Source organism: Malania oleifera, chromosome 10 (genome assembly GCF_029873635.1).
Source record: "Malania oleifera isolate guangnan ecotype guangnan chromosome 10, ASM2987363v1, whole genome shotgun sequence".
Taxonomy (NCBI): Eukaryota; Viridiplantae; Streptophyta; class Magnoliopsida; order Santalales; family Ximeniaceae; genus Malania; species Malania oleifera.
Genome location: NC_080426.1, coordinates 11,906,817 through 11,927,282, shown reverse-complemented (window position 1 = coordinate 11,927,282; position 20,466 = coordinate 11,906,817). Strand labels below are relative to the sequence as shown.

At 36.5% G+C, this 20,466-nt stretch overlaps 1 protein-coding gene across 1 annotated transcript; it reads left to right on the top strand.

Annotated features, from left to right (window-relative positions):
• The first annotated feature begins 243 nt into the window (after positions 1-243).
• On the top strand, positions 244-20,432 carry LOC131167069 (deaminated glutathione amidase, chloroplastic/cytosolic). The gene is made up of 9 exons (XM_058125843.1): positions 244-672; positions 1,594-1,730; positions 1,940-2,068; positions 3,301-3,359; positions 3,704-3,816; positions 3,897-3,989; positions 13,865-13,967; positions 18,520-18,602; positions 20,129-20,432. The coding sequence occupies exons 1-9, from the start codon at positions 286-288 to the stop codon at positions 20,168-20,170; spliced, it is 1,146 nt and encodes a 381-aa protein (XP_057981826.1). The 5' UTR covers positions 244-285; the 3' UTR covers positions 20,171-20,432.
• Positions 20,433-20,466: the final 34 nt, after the last annotated feature.

The following is a 20,466-nucleotide window of genomic DNA, read 5'->3' as shown; positions in this document are numbered from 1 at the left end:
AGGTATGTCATAACTATTCTACATTTTTATGTTTTGTTATCAAGAAAAGTGATATATATATATATATATAATAAAATTATGAATAAAACTCTGATTATACACATCAATAATATTTCATATTTCTTAATTTTTAGTCATATTAAAATGAGCTTTCATTTTTTATAGTATTTAATGGAGAATAAAAATATCTTTATTTTTTTGTTTCTTTCCTTTAGTAAAATCCTCCATCGAAATGGTGCATTTGAAAATTGAAAAAAATAAAATTTCAAAACATCCCTTGAATTGATGGTGCAGTGTGCACACCGGCATAGCTTCAGCTGGGGGTTCGTTTTCCAAATAAACAAAAGCGCTTGGTATATCGACAAATACAGTAAAATTCAAGGGCTTAATTCAGAAAGAGCCATTGTTGGCGACTTGGCACTTTGGCAGGGGATTCTTATCATTCCCGCGGAGATGGCATTTTGTCGCTTTCTCACGCAGAGCAACCCTCCAATTTCGACTTTATTAAACCAAAACCACGCCGTTCCCCCAAATTTCCACATCGAGTCCCTCGCCGTACACCCCGTCGCCGGCGAATCAGCCATGGCCAACTCAGTCCGAGTCGCCGCTGCTCAGATGACCTCCGTCAACGACCTCGCCGCCAACTTCGCCACTTGCTCTCGTCTCGTCAAGGTACTATAATTTCGCTTTCATTATTTTCCCATTTACGGGTGTTGAATGATCGTTCTGTACATCGTAATTTTCACCCTGATCATCATCTGATTATTTCGTTGTAGTTTTTGTGCAATTAATTGTTTTATTTAGCGCGTGCTCTCGCTCTGGACTCTGGTTTGGTGTTTAAGATAGTCTAATTGTGAGATAATAATCTGTAAGTGCGTGACAACTGGTTGATATTATATAGGACTCCTGGTTTCAGATGGGAAAATACTGGGAATGATTTATGGAAGACAAGAAGTACGTGTTTTTGTCTAATTTATTTGGAAACAATTTGAGTTACTTGAAATATTCTGCATCGCATAGTTTTGTTACCATCTTAGAGTTGTAAGTATTTTTGTTCCCATGGAAATGTTATTTTGGTCACATAATTGATTTCTGCAGCCGTCTTGTTTTGCATACATATTCACATGGGTAGGGTTGTCGTGACGAGAGCTGCACTACTTCTGGACTTCTAATTCATCAGTTTTTGTAATCTGTATTACCTTCTACTTTCTAGTGATTATACGTCCATATTTTGTGCCATCTTTTAATATCACTACAATATTTTTATGCATTTCCTTGTTTTTTTTGGAACCGTAAAAGATTCTTATTCTGGCGTACAAGAGGTATACAAGAAAAAAAAGAAGAGAAAAAAAAAAGATACTTCTAATGTTATTTTGTCTAGGTACATGAATTTTCAACCAAACAATATTTTAAGAGCAAGAATTAATTTTAAAGTTCTCCTCTTTCTTTTCCCCATCCACTAAGCCCCTTTGTTGGCTAACAATTGAGAATTAGGTACTTTTAGCTAAAAAATGTCATGTCATGTATATTTTTTTAGGGAATTTTTCCTACTAAGTTTAGTTTATCTTATTTTTGGAATTCTTATTTGCGAAGGAAGCAGCTTCAGCTGGGGCCAAATTGCTTTGTTTTCCAGAGAGCTTCTCGTATGTGGGTGCCAAAGATGGGGATAGTGTCAAGGTGGCAGAAACTTTAGATGGACCAATCATGCAAGGCTATTGTTCCCTTGCACGGTAAGACCACAAGATGAAGTTAAGTCCTCCCATCCCACTCCACCCCACCCCTCGCCTCTCCTCCCCTTTCTCTCTCAATATATCGGTCCTATATCTTACATGGTTTGCTTTGCCTGCATGGTGTTGTGTTTGTCAATGCATTGAGTTGCAATTTTGAAATTTGCATGCCTGTATTATCTTAATTAACTCTCACATGGTTCTTATTGCAGGGAATCAAATATTTGGCTGTCACTTGGAGGCTTCCAAGAAAAGGGACATGATGATGCACACATATGTAATACACATGTTTTAATTGATGATAATGGAACCGTTAGAAGCACATACCGGAAGATGCATTTGTAAGATTCTTTTAAGTTGTATGCTGCCTGTTTCATTCTATGATGGACTGCCTGATATTGACATGCAATTATTCTGTTTTAATGAAGTGTGATTTTTCTTTCCAAAACACAATCTATAGCTTGTTTGCATCCTTATTTCAATGCAGTCAGTGGTTTCAAGTGAAGTCTTGCTAACCTCATTCATTCTAAGAAAATGTTCGGTTCCCAATTTGTGGGTTGGTGTGGGGGTGATGCTCCTATTGTTAGGTTCCTTCAAATATAAAGTTGCTTCTTCTTCTTCTTCTTCTCTCTTCCAAGGGGTTTTTGAGGACAAGATATGTGGGTGCACATATATGTTACATCCCCAATCTGTTCTTGGTAATTCCCTACTGGAGTGATCCTCATAGATGGATTTAAATATGCACAGCTGTCATGAATTCAAACTCTAAGTTGATTATTGGAGTTATTGTGCATAATTGCTTGTTCTTGTTTATGAAATTATGACTAATTGTGGGGGGAAAAAATGAAGTTCATTCTTTTTCAGAGATTAAGCAAGAAGATGACGTGGGCTTGTCTTCCTCATTGATGCTCTCCTTGGTGGCCTTTCTATATCAAGCCATAGGAAAGAGAGTAGAAATTTCAATTAAAGAAAATTGGGAAAATGACTATGTCCTCGTTTTCAAGTATCTTCTATGCAATAGAGATTAGGAGTAGTTGTGTTGGCAAATATGATATCCAGCCTACACAAAAAATGTAAATTAGGGTAGCAAAATCTTTGTGTGCATGTGTGCACATGTGTACATGTATGTTATTTTCCCATTAATTCCCACTCCTTCTGAACCTCTTCTAATGCTTTCTCGAGCAGGGAAAGGCCTGCATTTTCATTTTCAAGGGTATCAAGGTTGAAAGTGTGTGCAAAATGTGCTTATTTATGTCAATCTAATGCAAGCATTATTGTTGTTGATCCAGGGTTTATATTGTTAATTAATTGGGATGTCTATGTTGAATAAACCATTTAACCAATAAGTATGGTCAAAACATATCAATTGTACTTCTTGTTGATTGCATTTAAAACATACTTATTATGATTGTGATAACTCGATAGTAATTTATCTAAATGTTAGATGAACTTCTGACGAATCAGTATAACTGAAATATACATTGCACAAATTAATAGTTACATTGCTAGATCTTGACAATATACTGCTCCATCAATATGATATTTAAACCAAAATTTTTTTTTGTACTAAAAGGTTTGATGTGGATGTTCCTAGTGGGAGGTCATACAAGGAGAGCAGCTTTACAGATGCAGGTATGCTAATCAATGAATATTTTTCTCCTGCCCTCCTGCATTGTGGTTATTAAGTAATAATTTTGTTTTAATTCAGTTTGTATGAATATATCATATGTTGTGACATTAATACCTACCTGTTGGATCATTTTTCGAATCTTATACTTAAAGATGGGGGAAGTTGCTGGTGATTTCTATCTATGAAATAAATGTGCCATATCTATTGGGACATTGTCCGCTGATCCTTTAGAATCATTTGGTCAACTATTTTTAATATTTGTCCTTTGCTTATGTGGAAGTATTGATGTACAGTTGGCATGATATTACTTTATTTTGTGAGCATTTCTATTGGTTTAAGTTTACAGGGAAGGACATTGTTGCGGTAGATAGCCCCTTTGGACGATTGGGTCTGACAGTTTGCTATGATTTGAGATTCCCAGACATTTACCAACAGCTAAGGTTCCAGAACCAAGCACAGGTACAAGTGGGATTTTCACTTTTGAAATGCCATCTAGTTATTCATCACCTGATCATTGTGCAGTGGCATTTGATCTGCAGGTTCTGTTGGTTCCTTCTGCTTTTACCAAAGTTACTGGGGAAGCACACTGGGAGATTCTTCTCCGCGCTCGTGCAATTGAGACTCAATGTTATGTAAGTAATTTATTTAATCTGTATTTACCCAGTTCTACACCTCCTCCTCCAATTGCTTTTGCAATTACATTTTGTAATTTTATGAGTAACTATGAAAATAGTTTTTGTTGTACATTTGTAAGATAATGAAGTTTTTATTAGTGTTAATTGAAGGGGCTATTTGTTATTCAGTATGATGTTTTAGGATATTTATTACATTTCCAGTTTTTGGTAGAGGGCCATTTGATATCACTGTCAAAATTTATCAAAACAAAAACCAGGAACGAAACCTAAAACTGGCAACACATTTGGTTAATATTCCCAAAAAAAAAAACAAATTAAAAACCTAATTCTAAAATGTAATCTGACTTGTAACTGATAGGCGAGGCTTTCTTTGGAGGCAGTGAAGTGGTTCTCTGGTGGTTTGGCTTCGAATTTTGGCAGGCTTGGAAGTGGTTTCTATTAGATTTGGTAGAGTGAGATATTTTTTGGTGATTCAACCAACAAAACTTGGGAAGTTCTTGGAGATAGAGCTGGAAAGGAAAGGAAGACGTTTTTCAATATTCATGCCTAGTGGACCAAAAGGAGATGGATGGCAAAAGTTAGTGAAGGAATTCTTTTTGTTGGTTGGGGTTTTCCCTAATAACAGTGTGGCATAGGCGACGGTTTACACCAAAGTGGTTGTTCATGGAGCCAGAGAGATCGTGATTGATGTGACAGATGTGGTTGTGCTTGTGGGACACAGCTGGCCCTATCCTTTCCACTGAACAGGGTTAGCACCACTTCTGTATTGCAGTAAAGGGGATCCAAGTCTTTGAACATGCAGCACAGGAGAGTGACGAGGGGAATCCTACGGGGAGGACAGTAGCAACTCGGTTAGTCTTGGGATTTCAGTTGATGTTACTGCAATTTTGGTTCGAGAGGATTGCTGCCAGATCAAAGGCTTAATCAAGAAGCTGTTGCCGGCATTAACTGAAGGAGGGGCTTACACTAAGGTACAGGAAGGAGATGTGGGGGATAAATCTACTGGAAGAGAAGGAATTTCGAGTGTGTTTATGTACCTCAGGTGGACAAATGAGATAACTGGGATAACAGAAAATGATGCAAGAAACAATGCTGAAACTAAATGTATTGCATATCCCTTGAGTATGAAGGGAGGTACAGATCTGGGGGGTAGCAAGGTAAGGAGAAGGGAAAATGGGGTGATATGTTGAATAATGATAGTGTTATTAGTAAATTTTCGGACAAGGATAGCTTTCTGGATGAACAATGTGGTTATGATTTACTTTGGGAATTTATTGCACATGCCACCATCTGCAATGCAAGCTTTAGAGGGTACTTTTATAATTGAGGGGGATGGATGGGTAAAGAGAAGCAGTACAAGGATGGGGGGTCTTGTCCATTCTAGTAGAAGAGGTCGATCAGAAGGACTTAGAAGCTCAACAATTGATGGATGAGATGGGTCTGTGGTTTTCCTGCCCTGGAGGTAATGAAGTTTGCTCGGATGGGAGTAAAAGGAAATTGAAGAAGGCACAGCATGAATTAGATAATTAGAAGCCTTTGATGAATTATGAAGGCAAGGTTTTAAAGAGGCGGTTTCTTACTTGATTTGTTAGTAAGGTTCCTTTTGCTTTTTATTTTCATTTTTTCCCCCTGTTTCTCTTGAGGATTGCTTGTCCAGTGTTGTCCTCCTTTAGGTTGTAATCTCCTTCTCCTCTCTTAATATTTTTTCCTTTATTATATATATAAAAAAGAGGCTAGTCTCCTGGGGCAAGACTTCAGACATAACTTGCAAACTATGTGGAACATATGTAGAAACAAGGGATCATCTATTTTTCAGTTGCTTTATAACTTGGCCAGTCTACACAAAAACAAATATTGCTTTGAGAATACATTGTGCTTCTTGAATGGGAGGAGAACTTTGAATGACTTGCCGCTCTTGGGAACTCTCTATGAGAGGAAATATGTAAGCTGAATTGGTATCTTCCATATTTCATACTTGGAAAAACAAGAATGCAATGGTGTACAAAAACAATCACTTTGACCTAGAAAATACTGCAGGATGGCATTGCTGGACGTGGAAACAAGGTGCTCTGATATTGGGAGATTAAAGTCATTGATTGCTCAAATTTATGGCTAAACAAGCTATTTTTTCTTTGTAACATTCAGGTTACGTCATTGACAAAACTGATATAAAGGCTTTTATGCCATTGTTTGTATTCATTTGATGTTAATATTTGTTGCTTACATTGTGCTAAAAAAAAGGTAGTTGGAGGGGGAGGGATAGAAGTGCTGTGAAATGAAAAGTGATTTAGATATGTGATCAGGGCTGGCTCTTCACAATATGGGGCCCTAGACGAGATTTAATTAGAGATTCTTAATATTTTTTTTTCTTTCTTCATTTTTCATATCCGGATTCATATTTTCTCGTTGACATAATTAAATTTCAAAATTAACACTAACCATAAATTGACAAATTATGTAAACAAATAAAAATAAATTTAATAAATCTATAAAAATAATAGATTGAAACAATATAACCTGATTATTATTATTATTGCAAATCGATCGGCGAGCGAGGCTTTAGAGATATTGGATTCTTGCCGAATACAACGCTCTAACCCCAAAACTTCCAAAATCTAAGAAAAAATAGAAAAAAAAAAATTTAGAGTGAAAATAATAGAAAAATAATGCATAAACATTGAAATCGAAATTAGGGTTGATGAAAATTACAAAGAATCGGAGACCCGAAAATGATGAATACAAGAGCCGGAGCAAAAATCATAGAGAGACCGAGAGATGAGGAGAGTGAGAGAGTGTGAGAGGTGTAAAATTTTTTTTAGAGAGGCTAAGAGAGAGAGATGAGAGTAATAGATAGTTAGAAATATAATAAAGTTGTTAGTTGGGAAGTCAGTGAGACTTGAAAAAGAAAGAAGAATTAAATTACATTTATTTTACATTTTAAAATACAATTTCATTAATTTGTTAGTTGGGAAGTCAATGTATGTGAAGAGAGTATAATAAATAATGTTTACATTATTTAATTAAAAAAAATTAGGGCCCCAAAAATATATTATTATATTAAAAAAAAATTTGGGAGTCCCAAAATTTTTAGGGCCCTAGGCGAGCACCTCAACTGCCTAAAGGAAGAGCCGGTCCTGTATGTGATAGAAGTGTAGGTAAGAAGCTTAAGGCTCCTTAATCCCAAGACATGTGGAGAGTTTGGAGGGAGTCAGATCACTATGATATGAATCCTTACCGAATATTTGTTGGGGCGTCCCCTACGAGCGACGCGTTGCACTTGAATCACTGAAAAGTGGGCGAGGGTGGGCTAGGTCGTCGCCCCGAAGCGACGCGCAGTGTCGGCGCCCGGGTACAGTGTCAAATATGTGAGGGTTCCTGCATTATTTTGAACGTGGTCAGGTAAAGGCGTTAGTTTAGGAAACTAGGATTTGATTAGCAACTTGGAATATAGGGACACTTATGGGTAAAAACATGGAAAGTGTGGACACAATGATTAGAAGAAGAATTAATATAATTTGCTTTCAAGAAACTAAGTGGGTGGGGGAGAAAGCTAGAGAAATCAATAAATCAAGATTTAAACTTTGGTACATTGGAACAGAAAAACATAAGAATGGAGTAGGCATTATTATAGACAAAAATTTAAAAGATAGCGTTGTGGATGTAACTAGAGTAAGGGATAGAATTATAAAAATCAAGATAGTATTAGGACAAGTGATAATAAATATCATTAGTGCTTATGCTCCTTAAGTTGGCTTAGTAGAAAATCTTAAGAGACAATTTTGGGAAGATATGGATAGTATTATACAAGGCATACTAGGGATTGAGAAAATATTTATAGGAGGAGATCTGAATGGACACGTTGGAAGAGATAATAAAAATTATAAGAGGATACATAAAGGATATGGATATGGAGACAAAAATGAGTCTGGGAAGATGATCTTAGACTTTGCTATGTCATATTGTAACGATCTGCTTAATTTTCATACATTTTTTTTTTCCTTAATACTACCAATCAGTATAATAAATCCAACAGATCATAATCAACCTGAACCCTTGGGTACCAGGGACATAATAGAAATACAAACGGAAGTTTAAGCAGCAAGAAACATAAAATCATAATATCATAAACACAAAACCATTCATTTCAATACCAGAGTTACTACATCTATTGTATTTAGGTATATACATCCCAAAAAGAAAGACGTAAGGACATTTCCCACAACATCCATCCGCCCTCACCAAACTTACCCTTTAGAAAGGGCAGATCAACAGTACTATCTCAGCGGAGTTTTATCCGCTCTCCTATCAGAGACTCCTGAAATGTTTATGAAATTTCGGGATGAGACACCTCTCAGTAAGGGAAATAAACTAATACTAGTGTGTGACATTATGAGCATTTTTGTATTATACATATAATCATATACATAAACATAACCAGTAAAACTGTATGTATCATTTTTGAGAAAAACATGTATAATTATAATCATGGCAAAACATAATGGATTCCATAGCATAAATCATCTTATATAAATATAATACAAAAACAACCCTGGTAGTTTAGTTGGCTATTGTCATGTATTACCCCCCACATGACTAGGTTGTGTGGCCCGAAGGTGGGACTTGACAATGGTTGGCCGATCACTGTTAAGTCAAAAGTACAGTTTGTAAGTCTGATGGGTTTGTCAGACTTGGTCCGTACACCAGGGGCGTCCACACTTTTTAAAACGACATCGACTATCCATCCTCACGCTACTCTGTACAGCAGCGTTAACACAATATCATGATGATCATGAACACATAACAGCGGTACCGTGCAAGTGCTAGCCTAGACCAAGCCAACCAGGTTTTGATAACATATAACATATAATCAAATTGTGATACATGGATATTTCATACTATTAGTTGTCAAATCATTATCATCGCATCATTTTGCATATATATATATACATTATCAAAATCATCGGACTGTACGTCGGTATTTCATATTTTACCATAGTTCGGCCCGTATGACGGCAAATCATATCCATAGCTCGGCTCGTATGCCGGCAAAACATATCCATAGCACGGCCCGTACGTCGGCAATACATGTAAAAATTCTCGGTCCGTACGCCGGTTTATTATTTTTTAAAAATAATTCCATATCATTATCATATTCCTAGAAACACAGTAATTCATCATATATTCTACTCATGCCACACAAAACGGGTTTTTCATATTTTTAGAATATCTAATCAGTTTCAGTAGTCTTTTCCTTCAGTTTTTCCCATATTTTAAATATAAAAAGGCGTGGGAGGACGTTGCAGATGTCCGGGACACACACGACTTCTTCTAACGCTAGAAGACCACTGGAAGACACCCAAGACCAGAGCATGTCGTGAAAGAAGCACAAGGTTTCTTTTGCTTGCGATCAATCTAGTGAGCTCTTTCAAGCCCATAGTAGGGGTTTAGGTTCAGACTAAAATCTTTTTCTTTTCGGGCGTTAGTCGAGGGAGGAGAGCGAAGCGAATAAAAGAGGAGGAGGGCACTAGGCTAAACAGGGCGTCAAGAGCTTGATAGTCGAATAGGTAGAGAAAAATTCTACTTACCTGATTCTTGAAGAAGCCCCTAAAACAATCAATTCAACACCCTGCACCCGCAGGGTTTCCCGTTCAACACCCTGAAAATGACATTCCCCAGAACTAAAGTTCAGTATTTTTACGCGTATTACATTTTCTACAACTGTAGGGAAGACTAAATACTGAATAAAAGTTTTACCCTGAATTTGGGATGGATTCCGAACTAGCCCCACCAACAATCTACTCTGGCAGATATGTAAAGAACTTCCCCAGGAGTGTCGTTGTGGCTTTGGATCGTCGAACCGGCGAGAATCTTGCCCGAGATCTTAGAGAGAAGGAAGGAGGGACGAAAATCTAGAGAGAGAAGGAGTTTCTCGCGTAATTTCTGCTGAAAAATCCGGTTTTTACGTTGGCCTTTGTCAACGAGCCTCTTCACCTCGTCGACAAGGTCATGAAGACAGCTCGTCAACGAACTCTTGCCTCGTCGACCAGCCCAACTTGTAGCGTCGTCGACGAACGCAAACTGTGCCTCCTTTTAATTCCCTTTTCTCCCTCTTTTATTATTTAAATATTATAATTTCTCTGGGTCACTACACATATGATTTTAGTATAATGAATACTTGCTTTAAGAAGAGAGAAGAACACTTAATAACCTTTAAAAGTGGACAAAATATAAGTCAAATAGATTTTTTTTTAACTAGGAGGGTAGATCGTTTATCATGCAAGGATTGTAAAATTATTCTAGGTGAAAGTCTAACCATACAACATAGAGTCTTAGTGTTAGATATATGTATTAAAAAAATGGAAGAAAAAGGATAAAATAAACTAGTGTAGGAGAACTAGATGGTGGAACCTAAGAGGAGAAAATATAATAAAATTTAAAGGTAAAATGATCAAAGATGGGGATTGGACCATAGAGGATGGGGTAGATACAAATACTATGTGGAATAGATTAGCTAGCTCTATTAAAAAGATAGCAAAAGAGGTTTTAGGTGAATCAATGGGAATATTCTCGAATAGCAAAGAGAGTTGGTGGTGGGATAAAGATGTACAAAAAATCATAAAGACAAAAGAATTTGGTATAAAACATGGCAAAAATATAGAAACAAAGTAACTTTGAAAAATATAAGGAGGCAAGAAAAGATGCAAAAATGGCCGTTAGTGAAGCTAAATATAGATTTTTAATAGTTTGTATGATAGATTAGGTACAAAAGAAGGGGAAAGAGATATATTTAAACTTGTTAAAGTTAAAGAAAGGAAGAGCAAGGACTTAGGAAATGTAAAATATATAAAAAGTAAGGATGATATTGTCTTGGTTAAGGACGAAGATATTAAAGAAAGATGGCGAAGTTACTTTAGTAAGTTGTTTAACGAAAACCAAATAGAAGGCTTAAACTTAGAATTGTCAAATGAGGAAAAAATTAAAAATATAAGATTTATTCGCAAAATTAGAGTTAACGAAGTTAAGTTTGCACTAAAAAAAGATGAAAAATGGGAAGGCTATGGGACCAGATAATATCCCAATTGAAGTTTGGAAATGCTTGGGTGATAACAGAAGTATATGGTTAACTAATTTATTTAATACAATTGTAAAAACTAAGAAAATGCTAGATGAATGGAGGAAAAGCACTTTAATACCTATATATAAAAATAAAGGAGATATTCTAAATTGTAATAACTATCGTGGAATTAAACTTATGAGTCATACGATGAAACTATGGGAAAGGGTAGTTAAACAAAGATTAAGGTTAGAAACAAATATCTTAGAAAATCAATTTGGTTTTATGCTTGGGAGATCTACCACAGAAGCTATTTATCTTTTAAGAAGATTAATGGAAAGTTTAGGGAAAAGAAGAGAGACTTGCATATGATATTTATTGACCTTGAGAAAGCATATGATAGGATACCTAGGGAAGTTCTATGGTGGGTTTTAGAAAAAAAGGGTGTATGTTGTAGGTATACCGATGTCATTAAGGATATGTACGATGGAATAATGACTAGTGTAAGGACTATAGATGGAGAAACTAGAGAATTTCCAATTACCATAGGTGTACATCAAGGATTTGCTTTGAGTCCTTATCTTTTTGCTTTAGTGATGGACCAATTGACTAGGAGTATTTAAAAGGAGGTTCCATTGTGTATTTTGTTTGCAAATGATATTGTATTAATTAGGGACGGAGTAGAGGCTGAGTTAGAATTATGGAGAGAAGCTTTGGAATCTAGAGGCTTTAAGATAAGTAGAAATAAAACAGAATATATGAAATGTAATTTTAGTAATGATAGGAGGAAATTGGAGACAAAGTTAAACTTGATGATGAAAAAATAAATAACACTTGTAGATTTGGATACCTTGGATCTATTATGCAAGTTGAAGGAGAAATTGAAGATGATGTAATGCATAGAGTTAAAGCAGGTTGGGTTAAATGGAGAAGTGCTTCAAGTGTGCTATGTGATCGTAGAATACCCTTAAAATTGAAAGAAAAGTTTTATAGGACAACTATAAGACCGGCTATGCTATATGGATCGGAATGTTGGGCGAAAAAGAAACATAATATCCAAAAAGTAAAAGTTGCCGAGATGAGAATGCTTAGATGGATGAGTGGTATAACATTGAAAGATAAATTAAGGAATGAGCATATTCGTGGTAGGTTAGGTGTAGCTCCTACAGAAGATAAGATAAGGGAGGGACGACTTAGATGGTATGGACCCTAGCAACGTAGGCCACATAGTGCACTTGTGAGGAAGAGTGATTTAGTTATTGTGGGGGGCAGTAGAAGGGGTCGGGGTAGACCTAAAATAACTTGGGAGGAGATAGTGAGCGAGGATTTAATATTCTTGAATCTATCAAAAGAAAGTCATTATCCCATAAATTGGCGGAAAAGGATTCATATAGCCGACCCCACTTAGTGGGACTAAGACTTGGTTTTGTTGTTGTTGTTGTTTGAGTGCCTGAGTTCAAGGTTTGGGTGTAACACCATTACTATTGGACCAGGTTTGCCATTAGATATGTGTTAAAGAGGTGTGTTATGTAAGAAAATACCATTCATATTTTATAACTCAAAGGTGGCAATTTCAATCAATTGCCTAGTTCCTTATGTTTTCAAGATTTATTAACCATTTGCAACACAGCTTGCATTGTCTTTAAAAATTGTGTTAAAGCTAGTGGAGGCATGGAGCACTATTAGTTAACTTGTGTTTGAGAGATTTTAAGGCCCTTTGTTTGAGAATGTACCTAACAAGCTCAAGCTTTTAGGTGAATTGTTTACTTGACTTTGCATCAGAGCCTCTTTAACCAAAAAGTTTGGAGTTCAAATCTCATTGCCCTCATTCTTCTAATTAAAGTTCAAATTATAGCACAAGGTATGGTGAGCCTATGCTTTATCCACTCTAAGCTCAATGGTGTTTTTGAGTCCGGGGGCAAGTTAGATATCGAAACCATTTCTAAAAACTTACCTAACAAGCTTAATCTTTCACGTGATGTTTTGATGCAATATCAGTGAGTTAGTCTCTTGTTTAGTGCCAAATCAATGTGTTTTTCTCCTGTTATCTCCTGTTGTTTGTGTTTTCTTATGGATTCCAAGAACCCTACCCAAAGTACTATGTCTACCTTGCTACCTCCATAAATTACTACCTGCAAGTTGAGTGGTAGTGATTATATGTTGTGGTCTAAGTCTCTTAAAATTTATCTCAATGGTCAAGGAAAGCAACTCCTTAACTTAAAAGAGTTCCTACTGAGAGGGAGAAAATGGATGTATGGATTCAAGAAGATGCTCAAAGTGTTGGTTTATTATGGAACTCTATGAAGCCCCATATTGATGGCTTGTGTGCACATTTTGATGCATACAAGGAGATGAGGATTATGGTAAGTTAAAATTTAACAGGATGATCTCTCTTCATACTTCTTTGCATTGTGTCAGAAAGATAAATCAGCTGAAGGATTGTTGGCTGATGTCAAATAGGTCTATTGAGTTGAATGTCTGAAACCTGAATTCAATTCAGTTAAAGCTCAGATCCCAGTAGGAGCTGAACTTGTGTCATTTGCAGAGGCTTATTCTTGGGTACTTTGTACTTCTTATAAAGATAGTTTGTCTTGAGATGGTTTGTTGCTTAATCCTAGTTCTAGCAAGGAGAAGTCTTGTATGAGTGACACAGCCATGAGCCATCCCATAGAGGTGACTGATCTGGTGGTTGTAGGGGTGTCTCTGGTGGATGATGTTCTTTTTTGGTTATGCTATTTTGAAGTTTTGAGCCTCCTTATATTCTGTCTTGCATATTGCTGATTTGTTTCTGAGAATTAACATTAATGAATCTTTGCAGGTCATAGCTGCTGCACAAGCTGGAAAGCATAATGAGAAAAGAGAAAGCTATGGTGACACCTTGATAATTGACCCATGGGGGAAAATTGTTGGTCAGCTGCCTGGTGAGAACTACCAGAAAAAAGAGAAGAAAAAACTCATAATGAAGCAGAAATTTTATATAGAACCTGTTTCTACCTCTCTCTCTCTCTCTCTCTCTCTCTCTCTCTTGTATGGCATTGTATGGCATGATGTTTGAAACTTAAATGGTTGTGGTTGAGAATGTCAAATAGTGGGAGCTAAAATTTTGAACTCTTATCGAGCTTGGATGCTTTAAATAGTTTAATTTTTGGTAACAAGCACAACAGATTTTCGTTATATCAAAACACTAAATTGGAAAAAAAAAACTGTAAGTTGTTAATTATGTAAGTTCAACTATTTCCATTGCAAAGTTCAATTATGTTAGTTCTATATATATACATATATATATTATGTAACTGCAATTTGTGAGCTGTTGTAAATTTTCTGGAAGTAATAGAGTCAGAGAAAAATAACTATATTCATAGAGCAATCAGAGGACCATAATTATCCATTTGACATTTGAAATCAAATAGAGGAACTTATCCTGTTTTCTCTTATCATCAAGTGCTTCTATTTTGAGGCTCTGGAGTCTGGAACCTAATTTAGAAACCATCCTTGAAGTCTCTGGATTGATGAAGTGTCCTGTTCTAAGTTTTAGTAGTATCTTGAAAGGCTATTCATCTTGCAAAATTTATAAAATTTTTACATGAAGGTATTGATTTGGATTCCTCTTTTTCTTGGTGTGGGGGGTGGGTTTGAAATTGAAATGCAGAGCCTCTTAAATGAGTCAGCCTTGTTATTTTCTTGTATTCTTTTCTAAGTGGCTATTGAAGATGTTGGATATGTCTTCAGTTATTCTGTGTCATAATCATTGATCATTCATTTCTCCCTATCAGCCCTACCTCGTTGCCAACATAAGAAAACACAGCCTAAATTCTTTGGAGTATACAAAATTGGAGACATCTAATGCTGGTCTGGTGCTATACCATGTTTAAAGTCCAGTGTTGAGTATCTCTTTCCTCAATAAGAGAGTCACTTGGTTGATGTGTCCATGTCTATGTTTAAACTGTTTTATATTCTGCATCTCCAAAATGCGTATCTTTAGGAGAATTATGTCGGATTTCTAGGGAATAAATTAGGAAATTCTATTTTTTTTAAATCTGAAATTACTATTTCAGTTTCTAGTAGTTTCAGTTTCCTGTTTTCTAGCCTAGAGATCTGCTAATTTGATTTTCTGATTTTGTGGTGATTTGATTTACTGATTTTGTGGCCTTCCTAATATGGTGGCCTTCCTCTACTATTTATCTGTAATCGTGTCTCTTGAAATTCAATAAGAATGGTTATTCTTCTTCTAAAAAATTCTTCATGGTATCAGAACCTCATGCTCTTTTCTTCTGATGATGTCGTATAAGTCAGCAATGACTGGCGCCCAAAGAAATCCTACTGGCTCTTCCAGTACTTCCGAAACCATTCCACCCAATCCCACTATTCCTCCCAAGTCTGTATCTGCTGAATACTATTCCCAGAATTCAGCCCTTTATCTCATGGTTACAAAACTCAATGGGCGTAAGAAACCATGGTGCGAGCATTGCAAAAAACCGTGGCATATGAAGGAGACGTGTTGGAAGCTTCATACTAAACCAGCAAATTGGAAGCCAAAATCCAAACGTGACAGTCATGCCTACCAAGCCACTGCTGAAGAGACTTAGGAGCCTTATACCAACTCGGATGTAGACCCTTTTACCAAGGACTAATTAGAGCACCTACACAAATTGTTTCAATCTCCAAAACTGTCCTTAACTCCGTTTTGTTCTTTGTTACAGAAGGGTAACTCTCATGCTACTGTGTTTTTAGGTGTTATTCCTAATTCTGTTCATTCTTGGATAATTGATTTTGGCGCAACTAATCATATGATTGGTTGCTCCAAATTGTTCTCATCCTATAGTCCGTGTGCAGGTAATAAAAAAGTCAAAATTGTAGATGGTTCACTCTCGGTAATTGCTGGGATAGGAACTATCAAACTCACTTCATTGTTAACTCTCCATGATGTGCTCCATGTTCCAAATTTGCCTTGCAATTTGTTGTCCATCAGTAAAATTACCTTTGATCATCAATGTCAAGCTAATTTCTACTCTTCTTATTTTGAGTTTCAGGAATTGACCACGAAGAGGATGATTGTCAAAGTACTTGCTTAAATTCTATTTCTATTATCAACAATAATGATATCATGTTATGGCATTATAGGTTAGGTCATCCTAGTTTTCTGTATTTAAAATACTTTTTTCTCAATTTATTTTGGAATAAAAGTCCATCTTCTTTTCAATGTGAAGTTTGTCAGTTTGTTAAACATCATCGTGCATCCTTTTCCACCCAACCCTACAAACCAACTATACTATTTACTGTGATTCATAGTGATATCTAGTGCCCATGTAGAACATCTACGTGTTTTGGCAAAAAATGGTTTGTGACCTTTATTGATGATCACACAAGATTAAGTTGGGTTAATTTGATAAAGAAAAAATCTGAAGTGGAAACAATTTTCGAAATTTTTACACCATGGTACTATAGGGTGCAAATGGGTGTTTACAGTCAAGTATAAATCTTATGGTTCTCTAGAACGGTATAAAGCTCGATTGGTCACCGAGGGATTCACTCAGACCTATGACATTGATTACTTGAAGGCATTAACCCCAGTCGCAAAGCTAAACTCTGTAAGAGTTCTTTTGTCACTTGCAGCTAATTGTGACTGGCCTCTACAACAGTTGGACGTAAAAAATGCATTTCTTAATAGAGACTTGGAGGAAGAAGTGTACATGGATGAACCTCCAGGATTTGGTGAAAAGTTTGGCACAAAGGTGTGTAAATTGAAGAAGTCCTTATATGGGTTAAAACAGTCACCAAGGAGCCTGGTATGAGAAATTCACTCAGTTTTTTTAAAGTTAAGGGTATACTTAAGGGCAAGGTGATCATATGATGTTTATAAGATATTCACAGGATGGGAAGATAGCGATACTGATTGTGTATGTAGACAGTATAATTCTCACTGGAGATGACATACTTGAGATGAACCAATTGAAGACTTCCCTCTCATCAACATTTGAGATCAAGGACTTAGGATCTCTGAGGTATTTCCTTGGAATGGAGGTTGCTCGGTCGAAGAAAGGGATTGTTGTCTCCCAACGGAAGTATGTCCTTGAACTCCTTAAGGAGACTGGGATGAGCGGTTGTAGGCCAGTAGACACTCCAATAGATCCCAATCAGAAACTTGAAGATGACAAGGAAGGTGATCCAGTGAATACAGATCGATATCAAAAGTTGATGGGAAAGTTAATTTACTTATCACATACACAGCCCGATATTGCTTTTGCTGTGAGTTTGGTAAGTCAGTTTATGCATTCACCCTACAAGAAACATCTTGAAGCAATTTATTGGATTCTCGGATACCTGAAAAGTACACCAAGCAAGGGTTTACTCTTCCAGAAGACCACACAGCAGAACATAGAGGCATACACTGATGCAGATTGGGCAGACTCAGTTATTGACAGGAGATCCAGTCTAGGATACTGTACTTATTCATGGGAAAATAATCAAAATATGGTTACATGGCGAAGCAAGAAATAGAATGTGGTCGCAAGGAGCAGTGCCGAGGCAGAATATAGGGCTATAGCTAATGGAGTTTGTGAGATGCTATGGCTGAAGAGAATTCTTGAAGAGCTGCGGATGCCGGTGAACATGCCAATGAAGTTGTATTGTGACAACAAAGCTGCCATAAGTATTGCTCAAAATCCAGTACAACATGATCGCACGAAGCATGTAGAGATTGACGGACACTTCATAAAAGAGAAGATTGATGGTGGAGCTGTTTGCATGCCTTTTGTCCCTACTACTCAACAAGTAGCCGATATCTTCATCAAAGGACTTTTCAGACCTAGCTTTGAGCTCTTTGTAAGCAAGTTGGGCATGATAGATATCTACGCTTCAACTTTAAAAAAGGGGGGGGGGGGTGTCAGATTCTAGGGAATAAATTAGGAAATTCTATTTTTTAAAATCTGAAATTACTATATCAGTTTCTAGTAGTTTCAGTTTCCTGTTTTCTAGCCTAGAGATATGCTGATTTGATATGCTGATTTTGTGGTGATTTGATATGCTGATTTGGTGGCCTTCCTCTACTATTTGTCTTGTAATTGTGTCTCTTGAAATTCAATAAGAATGGTTATTCTTCTTCTAAAAAATCCTTCAGATTATAATGATCAAAGATTAAAAATTAATACATTGGTCTCTTCTTTTGTTCAGAAGATGCTCTATGCTGGAACCATTGAATAGTCAGTTAAACATCACTGCAGTTGCCTTCTAAAAGAGAAGGTTGTCAGTGCTGGCTTTTAGTGGTTGCATATGTTTCTCTTCCTAATTTATTGTGTTTTCAATTTAAAGAAAATAATTGTGCCATTTTTTATTTATTTTTCGTACAAACTGTGTTTTTGATTAGAAGACATTGAAATTAAGTTTTGTGATGTTATTTTTTATGCTCATAATTAGTTAACTAGCAACTGCAACGGCATCAATGCATGCACTCAATTTTCTGCTTTTCTGTTTCAGATCGGCTATCAACAGGCATCACTGTAGCTGATATTGACTTTTCTTTACTTGATTCTGTGAGAGCTAAGATGCCAATATGCAAGGTAATTATGGATATGAGAACGAATTCAGTGCGGAGGTTTGGAAGATGAACTTTTCCAGCCTCTGACAGGCAGTTATCAAGATATGGAACTATAGTCTCTCCACTGAAGGGAGGAAAAGAGTAAAAGATATTGACTTCCTCGAAGATTTCAAAAAGGCGTAAACTTTCCTGAGGTCTGAAAAAAAAAACATGGACTGCTTCTGAGGTTTAAAATTCACAGTCATCCCATGAAGTTTGCTGAATAGATGAAGACCTCCCTTTATATTTGGCAAAAAAATAAGCCAGGAAGAGAGACAAATGTCCAAAAATGAAATGTCAGGGGATTTTTGAAACCTCGGAAAGGTCTGCATCTTTTTGCCAAACCTCATGAGAGATCTTGGATTTTGAAACTAAGATTGGTGTCTTTCGCCAAAAAAGGTGCTAAATATCTTTGGCCTTCCGCAGAATTCAATATGGCCCTTTCTGTTGGTTTTTCCCCTTTTCATGATATAAAATAAGGAGCCAAATAGGTGTAGTTATACTGTCATCTAGGATAGAGTGAGACTACTGGAAATAAAAAATGTCATTTCCTCCCACTTGTTAGAGACCAACACCTGTCCTACACTCTCCAGCCCTTAGCGGACACACACTGGATATGATTAATTAATATTTATTTTTGGACATGATTGAGACACTTTTTGACACTTCCCAACGCAGTGAAAACTTCTTGCAGCAAAAAGCTTCATTGTGCTGCCCACGTCTCCCCTCTAATTCTGTTTACCAAGCACAACAAAAATTAGGAAATGGCAAGAGAGTAAGAATCAAGGTTCTTTGACATTGGATAGACTTTAGAGCCCTAGCGCCACTGTGCCAACCTTGTAGAGAGCCACTGGACCTACCATCTCCTAGAATTCCCCCTCCATCTCATGCCACTGCCAGTTTGCCACTTTGTTAAACTGTTTTTTTTTTTGTTCTTTTAATTTCTTGACAAGTCATGCTGATCCCCACAATCAGCCATGCCCGTAAGAATTGTTTTTTTCTTGTCAGACCAATATTCTATCATATGAATGTAGTTGATGATTGTGTAAGTGTAGTTTGTAAAATGTGCAATTGATAATTATGCATCGATGATGCTTATATTCATTTTAAATTAAAATTACCACAGTATTTTTCATCATCTAAAAGGAAAAACATGCCTAAATATGTGTATTAATTAATTAACATATCCATGCCCGTATTGTACCCTCATTCTTTTGAAATTGCCATATCGGCGTGTTAGTATCATGTCATATCATAATGTTCGTGGTCTCATGCCAATATTGGTTCTTCCTAGACTGTCATATGGTGGGGACCAAGTTTCAGTCCTGGGTAATGAGCACTGTGTGTATGTATGCGCATAGAGAGAGAGAGAGAAGCAAATTATTCTCCTAACTTCTGGGGGCAGGGGCCACAGGTGCATAAACTAATAAAACACAAAACCAGTAGTATGGGTGTTAGTGCGTTTGTTATGTTCATGTTTCTAATGCCTTTTTCCACCATTTCTACCAGCATCGGAAGCCTGCAGATTTTTGGAAGGCTACATCTTTATGAGTCTGAAGGATAGAGACTTTCATTTGACTCTTTTATCCAGGACATGGCAGTGACTCAGAGCTATTGTGTATACTTCTCATTCATTATAAAGGATTGAGAAACTGTATTTTAGTACTTGTATACAACTCTATTTTTCTTGTGCCGAGTCTCATTGTCTGTTAAAATCTGTTGCATATTTCTGTATTCCTATGTCTTTTTTGGAACCCAAGTAATTCTTGTCTTTCTTTTCTCAATAACCAATGCAAGGTTTCCTTGTTAGTAATGCTTGCGCAGTTTCTGTTGCTCTCTTTTCTGGA